This window comes from Choloepus didactylus, chromosome 15 (genome assembly GCF_015220235.1).
Source record: "Choloepus didactylus isolate mChoDid1 chromosome 15, mChoDid1.pri, whole genome shotgun sequence".
NCBI classification, from domain to species: domain Eukaryota; kingdom Metazoa; phylum Chordata; class Mammalia; order Pilosa; family Megalonychidae; genus Choloepus; species Choloepus didactylus.
Window position 1 is genome coordinate 23,708,389 of NC_051321.1, and position 14,147 is coordinate 23,722,535.

Genomic DNA, 14,147 nt, shown 5'->3' on the forward strand with positions numbered 1-14,147 from the left:
AATAAACATAAATAAATTTTTAGCACGTTAAAAGATGATAAGTGCTATGGGATAAAAAAGAGCAGGGTAAGGAGGATTAGGAATGTTGTTTTATTTGTTTGCTTTTAGGTTTAAATATGGTAGTCAAGGCAGGGCCTCACTGAGGTGATACTGGAGCAAAGACTTGAAGGAAGGTGAGGGCAAGGTGAGGAAATGAGTCCCAATATCTGGGGGAAGAACTTTCCAGACAGAGGAAAGAGCAAGCCTAAAGGTCCAGGGGCACGAAGGTGTACAGCTTTTCCAAAGACTAGCAAGGAGGCCAGTTTAGCTGGAGCAGAGCGAGCAAGATTGAAAGCGGCAGGAAATGAGGATACAGATCACGTAGAGCTTTAACCCTGAGTGAAATGAGGAACCACAGAAGAGGTGCTGAGCAGAGAAGTGACACGATCTAAAACTTCAAAAGATCTCTCTGGCTGCTGTGTTTGAGCAAGTCTGTGCAGGTACAGGTGGCAGCAGGGAGGCCAGTCACATGGGCGAGGCGGTGAGGGAAGCAGACCTGAGAGGGTGAAAGGTGGAGGTGGTGAGAAGTGGTGTATTACGGATCTATTTTGAACACACGGCCAACAAGATTTTCTCGCAGACTGCATGTGGGGTATGAAAGAAGAGTTGGGGATGACTCTAAGATTTTTGGCATGAACCTCTGTAAAAATGAAGTTGCCACTGACTGAGATGGAGAAGACTTTGGTGGAGCAGGTTTTTGTTTTGCTTTGGTGCGCTGGGCCAGGGGCTCCATCTGGCATTAAGTCTGTACTGCCTAGTAGCTATCCGAGTGGCGTGGGACGGCTGGATTTTGAGCCTGTCTGCAGAAAGAATTCTGGGGACAACTTTGGAAGAGAGACCCTGCTCCAAGTCCGGGAGACCTTGCCGAAATCCTTCCAGAACTGGCTACATCGCACTCCTCTACGGTCTCCTAAAGGCCGGGACATCCCTGGGCCAGCAGTTCAGCCTGCCGTAGCCTCTTCAGCCGGCAAAACCCTTCTTTTAGCTTTTCGGTGCATGGCGGGAAAAAAAGTGCAGAAACCATGACGCGCCGCCGCGCGGCGAGCTTTCGCTGGAACCCGGAGCCAGCGGCCGGTGGGCGGGGCCGCGGCGCGCGTGCACGTCACAGAGCGGGGCGTGGCCGCCGGCGGGCCGGCCTCTGCGCCGCGGCCTGGTTGTGCGCGGTGCGCGGGCTTCGCTCCCTCCCGCCCGCGGGCGGGTGATCAGCTGGTCTACGCTCCCCTGACGTGGGCCGGGGCACGTCACCGCCGAATGGCAGCCTCCAGAAAGCCACCGCGAGGAAGGTGAGGGCAATGCGCCGGGGAGCCGGCGTCCGGGCAGCGTGCGGCCCGCCGGGCCCAGACGAGCGGGTTGCATCCCGCGGGGCAGGGACTAGCCCGTGAGGAGCAACGGGCTGGCCGGAGTCGGGCGACCGCCCGGGCGCGCGGGAGCCCCCGGAGCGGGAGCTGGGGGAGGGAGCCATGCAGCCCGGCAAGCTTCGGTACGTTTCCGGCGGGGCCACCGGCACCCCCGGGCAGCCCGAGCCCGGTCCTCGGCGGAGTGTGTCTTCCGTGCTGCCGCGCGCGGCCCGAGGAAACAGTGGTCTTCACCCGTCCCCCGGCCCCTCAGTAAGGCCCCGCTGTTGCAGGAAGTTGGCCCCTCCGGGCTCCTCCTCCGATCGGGGGAATAGGCGAGCCCCTCTCGTCGCCTCTTTGAGAATCTATTCCTCAAGTTACAACCCTGGCAGTACTGACACCTGCTCTTCGCCTTACTGATCTGTCACCGCCGTAAAGCTAGGCAGCCGCGAGACCCTCCCCACACACATGGTTTCAGAGGCTCTGTAAGGGAATACTGTACTTTGACATTATCTCCAGGAAAATCTTACCAGTAGCCTGCCCTGGTAAGAAGGAAATTTGGCTTTACCCCATCCCACACACCCACCCCAGGCCTTACTTTAAACACATTTCAGCTCCCCACCCCATTCCCCCAGAAGGGTGTACTTCTCAGAGCTACTAACAAAGCTGGAGACCAAGAGATGAGATCCGAGTTCACAAAGGCTTAACTCCTAGGCAATCCACACGGGATCATCCAACTTCTGACAAGTTGAGAGCTGTATGAACACACTTGATGGCAAGGCCAGGCTCACTAGCTAAACACAAGCCTTGACTTGTGCTTGTGTTTGTGAGTGGACAGATCCCAAGCAGACCTGACCTGTACTTGGTCTTGCCACAGCATGTTAGGGGTGAGCAGATAACTAGACCTGCGCTGCGGTATGGTGTGGTGAGGTGTGACAAACCTCTGTGAGGAAGGAGCTGCTTGTACCTTAAGTATTGGCGGTAGGTTCAGGCAAATGGATAATGATGTGTTAGGCTGTAGGTGGAGAGGCAGCCCTTGAGGACCAAGGTGGTCCTTGCTAGATTCATAGAATCGCAACATTTTATGCACGTAAGGATCTTTTGACACCAGATGGTAGAGACTCCTTATTTCACATGATTTGCCCTAAGAACTTCTCCTAGTAGAAGACTTTGAGTGCCTTCCAGAATAAAAGTGAGGACTCTTTCAGTTTAGGTGATGGAAACACAACTCAAATGGACTTTGTTTGGAAAAATAAAAATTGAAACAAAAATTGATGTAGGCAAAAAGTTATTGAGTTGGCTTCTAGTACAGCTGGGTCCAGGAACACAACAGTATCATCAGACTTGGCCTCTCTTTTACATCTCATGGCTCTGATTTCTTCAGTATTAATTTTCTTTTCAGGCAGACTGTCTCCTTATGGCAGGAGTCATAGAGGAGAAGGAGAAATAGAGCCTCCATTTCCTAATGGCTGAAACAGAAGTCGCAGATCTGATCCTCACTGGCCTAACTTGAGTCTTATGTCCATTCCTGAATCAATCGTAGCCAGAGAGATGGATTGACCAGGTCTGGTCCCAGACTGTAGTGGGTGAGCAGGTGAGCTTCACACCAACCCTGTGGACTGAAAATGGAGAAGGGGTGTTCTCAAAAGAAAAACCAAAGTGCAAAGAGGGATGTCTTGCCTGGGTAATCAAAGACAACATTTGCCCCCTGTCCTGGCCTAGAACTTGTTCCGTTCTACCCTTATCTCACCTCACTAGGCATGACTGGTCCTTGTTTTGCCCTGTCCTGTGTGCTAGGCATGTATGAGTCTCATCATGGACTGGGAGGGAGTTAGGGGTGAGTAGGTCATCCAGCACCTTGATGGGACATCTAAAAAAAAAAGAAAGAGGGAGAAAATTGGATAGCCATCTTGTGCAAAGACTGAACAGGAAGTCCTCTTTCCTCTTACCTACCTTGTTGCCCATCATGACCTTAAAACTGTGTAGGCTGATGAAGGTCTGGGAAAGGGAAGAGCCCTGTGCTGGATGTTGGGAGGCCTTGGATCTGGTTCTAGCTGTCACCAAACAACTGTGAGGCCTTGAGTAAGTCACTTGATCTCTCTGTTTCTTAGTTTCATTGTCTAGAGGAGGCAGTTGAGTTGGATTGTCCTTGAGGTCCATTTTTCTAGTTCTTGTATTCAGTGATAGCCCTGCTTTGACTGAAAGCTTGATAATGTATCTGTCAAAGTAAAAGACAGATGAATGGATCTTGGACTCTACAGAGACCAGGGTATGACAACAGCAGGGTAACTGTGGTGTTTGGCTCCTTGATGGCTCCTTGGATCCCACAGGAAGGGAAGGATAGAGGTGATGCTCATTTGGAAAGCTGGAACTTACCTATCAAGAGACCTGGTTTCTGGTCTTGGCTTTACAGCTACTGAGGTGTTTGGCCTGTGGCAAGTTATCTTTGTTTCCTCTCCTGTAAAAATGAATGAATAGGATTATCTCTATAACCTCCCTTCAGTTCTTCAGTGCTTTGTCTGGATCAGTCATTAGGACAAGTTAACTTTAAAATATAGAGAAACTGACTTTCTAGGCTCACCATCTTGTAAACTTATATATAAACTCAAGGGGAAATCAAGTGAGAATATGACTTGTTTGCTTGTTGAAGAAAAACAGAAGTCTTACTTTTAAAAATTTATAACAGCTTTACTGAGATATAATTCACATACTGTAAAATTTACCTATTGAAGTATGCAATTCAGTGGTTTTTAGTATATTCACAAAGTTGTGCAACCATCATCTCAACAAATTTTAGAATATTTTCATCATTCCCAAAAGGAATCTCATACCCTTTTGCAGTCACACCTCATTTTCCCTAACTCCATTCTAGCCCTAGGCAACTACTAATCTACTTTCTGTCTCTGGGGATTTGCCTATTCTGGACATTTCATATAAGTGGAATCATACAAGTGGGTTTTTTTTTTTGTGTGACTGGCTTCTTTCACTTAGCATAATGTTTTCAAGGCTCATCTATATTGTAGCATGTATCAGTATTTGATTCCTTTTTATTGCCAAGTAATATTCCATTGTATAAATAGACCACATTTAGTTATCCATTCATTAGTTGAGGGACATTTGGGCTGTTAATGTTTTTTTGGATATTTTGAATATTGCTGCTGTGAACATACATGCATAGGTTTTTGTGTGGACATATGTTTTCAGTATTCTTGGGTATATGCCTAGGAATGGAATTGCTGCATATGGTAACTATTCTGGGTCTATAAATTTTTGTTCCTATAAATTTTAGTATCTGCTTGTTAATTTCTGCTTAGAAGCAAGCTGGACTTTTGGTAGAGATTGCATTAAATCTATAGGTCAATTTGGGGAATATTGCGATTTAACAATATTAAGTCTTCTGATTCATGAACATTGAATGTCTTTCCTTTTATTTAGGTCTTCTTTAATTGCTTTAAATAGTATTTTGTAGTTTTCAGAGCATAAGTTTTTTATGTCTTTATTAAATTTATTCATAAATATTTTATTCTTTTTTATGCTATTATAAATGGAATTTTTCTAATTTCATTTTTGGATTGTTCATTGCAAGTGTATAGAAATACAGTTGATTTTTTTACATTTGATATTTTTTATTTTTGCATATTGTTTTTGTATTCTGCTTAACTTATATTAGTTCTAATTTTGGGGGGTGGATTCCTTAGGATTTCTACATTCAAGACAATATCATTTGTAAATAATGATAGTTTTACTTCTTTTCTTATCTGGATGCCTTTTATTTCATTTTCTTGCATAATTGCCCTACCTGGAACCTCTAGTACAATGTTGAATAGAAGTAGGGAGAGCAGATATCCTTATCTTGCTTCTAATATTAGGGGAAAAACATTCAGTCTTTCAGCACTAAGGATGAAATTAGCTGTGGATTACATAGATGTTCTTTATCAATTTGAGGAAGGTCTTTCCTTTTAGTTTGTGGAGTACTTTATCATGAAGGGCTGTTGGATTTTGTCAAAAGCTTTTTCATTGTTGACATAATCATGGTTTATTTTTGTTGTTTTATTTTATTCATATGTTGTAAACTATTAATTGATTTTCATACGTTGAATCAAGCTTGTCTTCCAAGGGATAAATTTCACTTGGTCATGGTGTCTGATCTTTTTTATATGTTGCTGGATTTGGATTGCTAATAATTTGTTGAGGATATTTGTATCTATATTTATAAGAGATATTGGGGTGTCTTACTTGTTTATGAAAGAGTATATGGTTTCCCTGGTAAAGAACATTTATTCTGTCCAGCAAAACTAAAGCAGCAGCCACCTGAGAGCAGACCTGGACTGACTGACAGAAATGTCTGGTCTCCTGGTTCTGGTCATGTGGTTGACTGAGCTAATGAGGACCCCTCTCCCTCTACCAACACATAGAAACGTGATTAAATTATAACAAAATTGCCTTTAAGTTCATGGCCAAGTAAAATCCAAAGCCCTTTCTGTGGCCTATAGTAGGCCCCTGGCAGCTCTCCAGCCTTATCTCCTAACCACTCACCTCCTCATTCCAATACCCACAAGGACACCATGCTGGCCTGGCTATACCAGCTATACCAGGCATACTCCTGTCTCATGGCCTTTGCACTTGCTGTTCCCTCTGTCTGAAATGTTCTTTCCCTAGACATCCAAATGGCTTGCTCCCTCATTTTTTTTTTTTTTAGGTCCCTGTTGATCCCATATAAAATAACCTCTCCCCTCACCTCCCTGATGCTATCTCCCCCTTGTCCTGCTTTCCTATTTTCCTTTTTTTATGGAACATGTGCTTACTACCTGACATACTGAACATGTATTTGTTTCTTGTTATTTGCCTCTCTTCCCTTATCCCTCCTCTCCCCTCCATGTTAACTTCTTGAGGTCAAGGATGTTGTCTGTTTTGTTCACTGCTATGTCCAGAAGAGGACCTGGCTTATAGCAGATTGCCAATAAGTATTTATTGACTGAATGGACTTGAAAGAAAAAGAGATTCTCAGGTGCCAGAAATTTAGAGGTAACTTCAAGCCTGAGTGGTTCAACTGATCCGCTGAGCCTACAGAGGTTCTCGGATGCAGATGGAAGCCCTCCTCCTGTCTGGCATCCAGGGCCTCCAAGACTTTTGTACAAATTTTTTAGGTAGGAGATTAATGTGAAAATTAGTTTTAGAAGCAAACAGCAGTGACAGTAATGCTTGTACAATCCAGGCCATGTGACATTATAATAAATAAAATAGTCTTTACCTAAGTAAGCTCTTAGTAAAAGATTCCAAAGCACGCAAGAAAAGATCCACCAAGAAAGAAAGGCAGCAGATACAGCAAACCTAAGGATTACCATCCCAAGACTATCTAATGGAACAGTCTGAAATAAATTATGAAATAAGTGCTTAAAATAAAGAGCTAAAAGGAGTAGAAACTATAGTGGAAAAAAAAAAAAACATTGTGAAGAAAGAAGAGGTAGATTTGAAAAAGAACCAAATAGAAAGTGTGTAAGTGAAAAATAGAGTCATTGAAAAGAAAATCTTTGTAGACTAAACAGGAGATTAGACATAGCTAAAGAAAATTCATGAACTGGAAGCTAGATCTGAAAAAGTTTGCCTACCATGGTGAAGTTTTACCTGCACATGCTTATCTGAAACTTATTTATTCTGTCACTGATATTGGGGTAAGGATTCTTCTGATTTGGGAAAGAAAACTGCTAAGTCAAGTTGATTTCCTCTGTAAGTTAGCTTTGTCACATTTACTGTGGTCAAAGTCTGCAACATCCTGTTCTTTCTCTTCTTAAGGGTGAATCACCAGGATTTTCAGCTGAGAAATTTAAGAATAGTTGAACCTAACGAGGTGACAGACTCAGGAGACCCTGGGTTGAAAACAGGTAATAATTTTGCCTATAAATTAGATGGGACATCTCAAAAGGATTTCAGGTCCTCCCCCTTCCCCAAGTTGGGAGAGAGAAGAGGCTAAGGAACTAGTTATTGATCAAGGCTCTGAGTCGGGGAGATGTGTATCTGGAAATTAAAAACTGTTTTGTTCTTTGACTGGGTGGTTGGTTACTGTTTCTGTATCTTTGCCACCTTTTTAAGGTACTAAATTAGAGGATTAGTTTTTTTTTTTTTTTTGTATTTCCTATTCTGGAAGTGGTGGGGTGGAGGGAATAGATTATTATTGAAAAAGTACTATTTTAGTTTTTCTAGTATCTAATATAGTTCTTTGTTGACTGCCTTAGAAATAAACTTTCAATCTTATCACCAAGATTATTAAATGAGAAAAGTTTATATTTTTGTATTTTTTTAAACTGAGAACACATTTGGGAAAATCTTTATGGGGAAACATTTCTGGGACCATCTTTTTATTCCAGAACTGGTTATTTGTCTGTTGGGTAGCCAGAAACCTGAATTCTGAGTCAGTTGCTTATTACTACATTTCTATCCCATGTAAGCCAGTGCTTTTCTATGGATTACCCGGGAGAATCATAGCAGTTCCTTTCAGTTGAGTGAAAAATTGACCCCTTGAAGTACATAGGAAATCATGACTATTTAATCTCTTCAGAAGATGAGGGCTGTAATTGCATGCAAAATTACCTTCTTTTTCTTTAAAAATGTAGATGTAGCCAACATATTTTGGGCCATATTAGGGGGCAGGGGAAGAAGGCTGCCGAAGGAACGGGCAAAAGGGGAAAGAAGGAAAGGGAAAAAGTGATAGAATCATCAAATTTAGAGTTCAAAGAGAAGTTTTCTTTCTAGTTCTCCCACTTATTATACATAAGGAAATAGAAGTTCAGGGAGTTTCAGTTGTCTGTGGTTGTAGATCCCAGCTGGAAACTGGAACCCACTTGTTTTGATTTGGTTGGGCTTAGAATGCTTTAAACGTGTTATCTGCCTTAGTTAAAGTGGTGTGATAGAGCACGGACCTGGGAATTGGATAGACCTTGGGTTCTTACTCCTCATGATCCAGCTGACTTCGGCAAGTTTTTAACTCCTCTTAATTCTTGTTCCTTTATCTGTTAAATGGGATAGTGACACTTCTTCCCTTGGAGAGATATTGTGACAGTTAATCACTAATGTATGTAAAGCCTCAGGCCTTCGCTGTTGACCCTGGAAGAACAGCTTGGCATCTGTGCATGTGTTAAGATGCTGAAATCGGAATAAGCCAGCCCCTTCTATTCTTATAGCAAGGCATGTAGGAATCCCAGCTGATGCTTCAATCAGATCCAGATTCAGATAATATTTCTTGAACACCTGGAATTCACCAGACACTGTGCTTGGTGCTTTCGACACGGGTAGTCTTGTTTAATCCTCTTGGCTACCCAGTGAAGTCAGTATGGTGTGCTTTTCATGTATTCACAAGCGCTGAAATGTCTTGTTCGTGATTAAAGGCTGAAGGTTTGGGAACGTATTTCTAAAAGCAGACTCGCAAATGCAAGAGACTTTTAAATGAGTCATTCTCTTTAAGGCATGATTTAAAAATACCTGGCAGTCTATGGCTAATGTTACATCATGCACTAGCCTGTTGCTCTTGGCTTCCCACTTCCCTGCACATCCTGCTTAGCACTTGGCTGCTTCTAACATTTCTGAAGAGTAATGGGATGTGGAATGAGCAGATGCTGCAATACAGATCTAAGATCCTGACTTCTTTCTTTCACTGAAGATTATTTACTGTTCATTATGCTGGGTCTGAAAAGATCACAAAGTGGTAACATGCATTCAGCTGTGTTTGACTGAGTCTGTATTCCATGTTAGGTGCTGGGCTAGATACATGGTTGCAGAGATGAAGATGACATGGCCCTTGCCTTAAGAAGCAGTATACACACACCTGTTGCACCATTTATCAGATTGCACTTATGGTTAATTGTGTAATAATCTACTAATAATTGCAAATACTTAAATAGCATTTACTATGTTCCTACATATAGGAACTCATTTAATACTCATAAGTCACCCTCAGCGGGTCACCAGCCTTGGCTTTCACCTCCTTCACCTTGGCTGCCTTTTCATCTGCTGTTTCCTCAGTGGTCAGGTCTTGTAATTGCATCAGCTATGTCTCTTACTTCTCAGCTGCAGTCATTTTCTAAGACCTGTTGTCCTTGTGGCTGGCTATAGCTGCCTCAGCCACTTTTACCCCATATTCATTGCAGTAGCAGCTGCAACCATGGTCACAGTCCATTGTCTCAGCCGTTGCCTTTGCTGACTGTTATTGACACTGTCCCTCACCACATCCTAACTGTTGGTTGCAGTATTGAGAATACTTTCAACACGTGTGATGTAGTTGACAAAGAAATGGTTACATAGACCAAGGAGACCAACCAAATGTGTTGGACATAAAGGATAAGGAGGAAGGAGGAGAAGAAGTTTTGAGATGGGAGTGGGTGGCATGGTGGAGGGAAGTATGAAGATGTTGCAGTAGTAGAGTGAAGCTGATGACTCTGAGGAGCCAAATATGCTGGTCAAGAGGAGGAATGTGATGATGAGGCAGAAGACGGTGATGAATGTCGGAGTTTGGTGGTGAGGAGGCATGTTACGGTGACCAGGAAGCATAGTATGTCTTTGACCAGCTCCATTTTGCCTTTGATGGTTTTCAGTTTGTAACCGAGGATTTTGCACTTGCCACTGATTATGATGACTTTATTGATAAAGTTAATGACTGATAATGTTGATACATACTACAGTCTGCACTTGCCTTATGTGGATAAACACCCAGTCAGTGCCATCAAAATCCTTCAGGCAGCATGTGTCCAAATAGAAGCCACATTCTATGAGGAAATTAATGATCTTGAAAGGAAGTACAATAGATTCTTGTTATTGGTGGTAAGTATTAATTATCCTTGTTTTGCTGGTTTAAAACAAAAAAGAAGAAAAAACGAGGCACAGGGAAGATAAGGAACTTGCCCATGCTCACTTGGCCCTTAGTCTAGGTTTTCTAGACTCTGAAGTCTGTGCTTTGAACCATTTTGCTGTGTCATAATTATGGATGCATGGTGAAGAAATGATTAATTTTGCCAGGAAGGATAAGGAAAGGTTTGGGGAGGTGTCATGGAGCCATTCTGCCTGCAGTTTCTCCAGAGGATAATTGTCTCCAGAGGATAATTTTCAGCTAATCCTTCGTCAGGGTGAAGAGAAGGGTGAGCTTCCTTCAACTTTGTTCAAGAGGATGCTTACAGGGAACAATCCAATAGGTAAAACAGATAAATGGGCCACTTCTCTTGGATAGTCAGAGGCTAATATTCAAGTGACTCCTGCTCTAATTTTATTGGAGATGTGAGGCTCTTCAGGTTCCCTGGGACACCTTGGGGCACAGTTTGAAAACTCTGGGTCTAAATCCCCACTCACTGTATTTTAGAGATGAGAGCACTGAGGTCCAATACCCTTCTCCCTGAGGTTGCACGGTTAGTTGGTAGTAGGTATTCTCTAAAGCACAAGACTAAGGCTCAGTTGCTCATGGACTGACCTTTCTATGCCAGATCTGTGGTTGGCTATTTAAAAAATGTTTATAAAATGCATGAAACGGTCAAATTTATAAAGCAGAAAAATGCAAGAAAATAATCACTCCAACTGTCAGTACCCAATGTTATTATTTGGGTGACTGTCCTGTAGAATTCTCTCTGCATATACACATGCACAATTTTAAGTAGGTAAGAACAATTTATACGTGTTCTTTTGTAATCTATTTTTTTGTAAATTTTTTTTTTTAAATTTTAGAGAAGTTATGGGTTTACAGAACAATCATGCAACAAATACAGGATTCCCATACATTACCACACTATTAACACTTGCACTGGTGTGGAAAATTGTTAGAATTGATGATAACACTTTTTTTTGCAATTCTATTTTTTTTAACAGTGGTTACATTTGTTATAATTGATGAAAGATTATTGAAGTAGTACTATTACTATTGCCCATAGTTTACATAAGGGTATTTTTTCCCTGTATTCCTGACCTTTTATTAATTATTATTATTTTTTTAAATTTTTATTTATTTATTTTTTCATGTGTGTCTTTATTTTCTTACTCATCTACCCATACACTGGATAAAGGGAGTGTCAGTCACAGGGTTTTTACAATCACAGGGTCACATGATAAAAGCTATATAGTTATGCAGTCATTATCAAAGATCAAGGCTTCTGGATTACAGTTCAACAATTTCAGGTATTTCCTTCTGGCTGTTCTGATATACTAGAAACTAAAAAGAAATTATATAGTGAGTCAGTAGTCATAATCATTTGTCAAATTCTAATTTCTCGGTTACACCTCTTCCCTCTCATTTGATCATTCTCTCAATCTTCAGGGTTCTTAATACTGGAAAGGGGTGTCGACCTTATGGGATAGAGGAATGGAACTGTTAATGTTCTGGGAGAGACTGATACATCTGGGTTTCAGGGCTTATCTGGCATAGGAACTATCTGGAGGCCTTAAGTTTCTAAAAAAATAAGCTTACTAAATAATATATTTATAGAGTCTTAGATAGAGCCCAGGGTATTCTGTAGGGTTTTTAGGAATACTGTTGGTTGGGGCTTGGCATACTGTGGCAATTTGCAATATCTGGCTGAAGCTTGCGTAAGAGTAACCTCCAGAATGACCTCTCAACTCTATTTGAAATCTCTTAGCCACAGAAACTTTATTTTGTTTAATTTCTTTCCCCTTTTTGGTCAAGAGGCAGTCTCAATCCCATGATGCCAGGACCAGGCTCATCCCTGGGGGTCATGTCCCATGTAGGAGGGGTGGATAGTGAGTTTATTGCAGAGTTGGCTTAGAGAAAGAGGCCACATCTGAGCAACCAAAGGGATTCTCTGAGGGTGACTCTTAGGCATAAGTGTAAGTAGGCTTAGCTTTGCCATTGCAGAAATAAATTTCATATGAGCAAGCCTCAAGATCGAGGGTTCGGCTTATTAAATTGGGAGTCCCTAATGCTTGAGAGAATATCAGGAATTCCCCTGGTGGGGAAGTTTAATAGTTCCACATTTTTTTTCTCCAGTCCCTCATGGGTTCTTTGCAAATACTTTTTTAATTTTCTGCCCAAAATATTCAGGAATGTATGAAGGTATTGAATTAACCTATACAGAGTAACAAGATCTCATTCCATATTCTATGTTCCATGTAATTCCGTTGTTTAAATACACTGACCAGAGAGGTTAAATTAGATAGTGTACTACAGAAAATTAAATTTTGGACAAAATAAACATCTCTTCCTTTCATCTTGTATAGATGTTGGAGTTTTAAAAATATAGACAATATCATCCTTTACCCTGTATTCTGATTTACCTTAGTCTTAACCAGATCCGCTTCATCCATATCTCTAATTGAAGTCTGATCTCTTTTTCAGTTTCTCTAACAGTTACTGTATGGAGTATGCTAACTTTCAGAGCTGTAGAACTCTAACTCTGAGTCTCAGGTGTCCACAGCTACCTAAAGTTCCAGGGAACTACCAGGTTATACACAAATAGCATAGCATCTCAGAATTTAGAAATAATAGTTAAAACTCAGGAATAAATGTGACTGCTGTAAGAGCTTACAATCCAGGAACCTTTATAGTGAGTCTTATTGAACATCTGTACTCCTTAATCACCAGTTGCCCAATTCCTGCCCACTTTATATCTCCTGTTAACCTATGCTCTTAAATTCAGTTAGCTTATATTAGTGAGACCATACAACATTTGTCCTTTTGCTTCTGGCTTATTTCACTCAACAGCATGTCCTCAAGGTTCATTCACCTAATTGCATGCCTCTTGACTTCATTTATTTCTACAGTTGTACAATATGCCGTCGTATGTATATACCACAGTTCTCCCTTCCATTCATCAGTCAGTGTACCCCTAGGCCTCCTCCATCCACTGGCAGTCATGAATAGTGCAGCTGTAAATACCAGTGTGTAAATGTCTATTCATGTCCCTCCTTTCAGTTCTTCCAAGTAATATACCTAATAATGGAGTTACAGGATCGTATGGCAACCCTATACTTAGCCTCCTGTGGAACCATCACACTGTCCTCCTGAGGGTCTGCACCATTCTACTTCTCTACTCACAGTGAATAGGTATATCTTTCTCTCCACATCGTCTCCAGCACTTGTGTCTTTCTGTTTATTTTTTAAACACTTTTATTCACACATCATAGAATCCATCCTAAGTATATGATCAGTGACTCCTGGTGTAATCATACAGTTTTGCATTCACCACCACAATCGATATGTATGTGAATGTTTCCATTTCTTCTGCAAAGAAGAAGAGAAAGAAGAAGAAAGGAAGGAAAAAGGAGAAACAACAACAAAAATCCCATATCCCTCCCTTATATCCCCCTCATGATGACATCTAGCTTTGGTATATTGCTGTAATCTGTTTTTAATCACCCACCAGTGTTGTCTGGGCCTCTTTTCAAGTCAAATATATGTCTGCACAATTTTTCATTGTTGATGTTGAACAAAAATGAGATTACTTCTTTCAGCAAGAAAGAAAGTTGAGTTTGGAATGTTGGGGCATTTAAGTGAGAGGGCATTAGAAAGACTTTATTACAGGATTTGCACTTGTGTTAGTTGACTTGTAAAATTATTGTGGGTTTGCTCAGGATTGTTTGCCATCAGAAATTGGGAGAAATTCTATGATTGGTATCTTAATAAAATTTATATCTAGGGAGGTCAGACCAGAGCAAGACTACTTGGTAAAGAAGCAGCAGTTGCTTATATAGGCTGGGAGAGGCGGAGAGTAGATATTTTATGAAGGTGGGAGGAAATGTTGGCATATGTTCATGTTTTGTCTGTATTCAAACTGGATTAATGAGTGA

The 14,147-nt window shown here is 41.5% G+C and overlaps 1 protein-coding gene across 3 annotated transcripts in view; it reads left to right on the forward strand.

Annotated features, from left to right (window-relative positions):
- The first annotated feature begins 1,155 nt into the window (after positions 1 to 1,155).
- Positions 1,156 to 14,147, forward strand: part of XPNPEP1 (X-prolyl aminopeptidase 1) — a 66,028-nt gene continuing 53,036 nt past the window's right edge. Inside the window, exons 1-2 of one of the 3 annotated variants that reach the window (XM_037804623.1) lie at positions 1,156 to 1,322; positions 7,167 to 7,255. In XM_037804623.1, coding sequence (XP_037660551.1) covers positions 1,291 to 1,322; positions 7,167 to 7,255 — 121 coding nt within the window. In that variant the 5' untranslated portion in view covers positions 1,156 to 1,290. Of the gene's footprint in view, positions 1,323 to 2,775; positions 2,968 to 7,166; positions 7,256 to 14,147 lie in introns of those variants that run through there. The other 2 variants (XM_037804624.1, XM_037804625.1) reach the window with 2 other exon arrangements.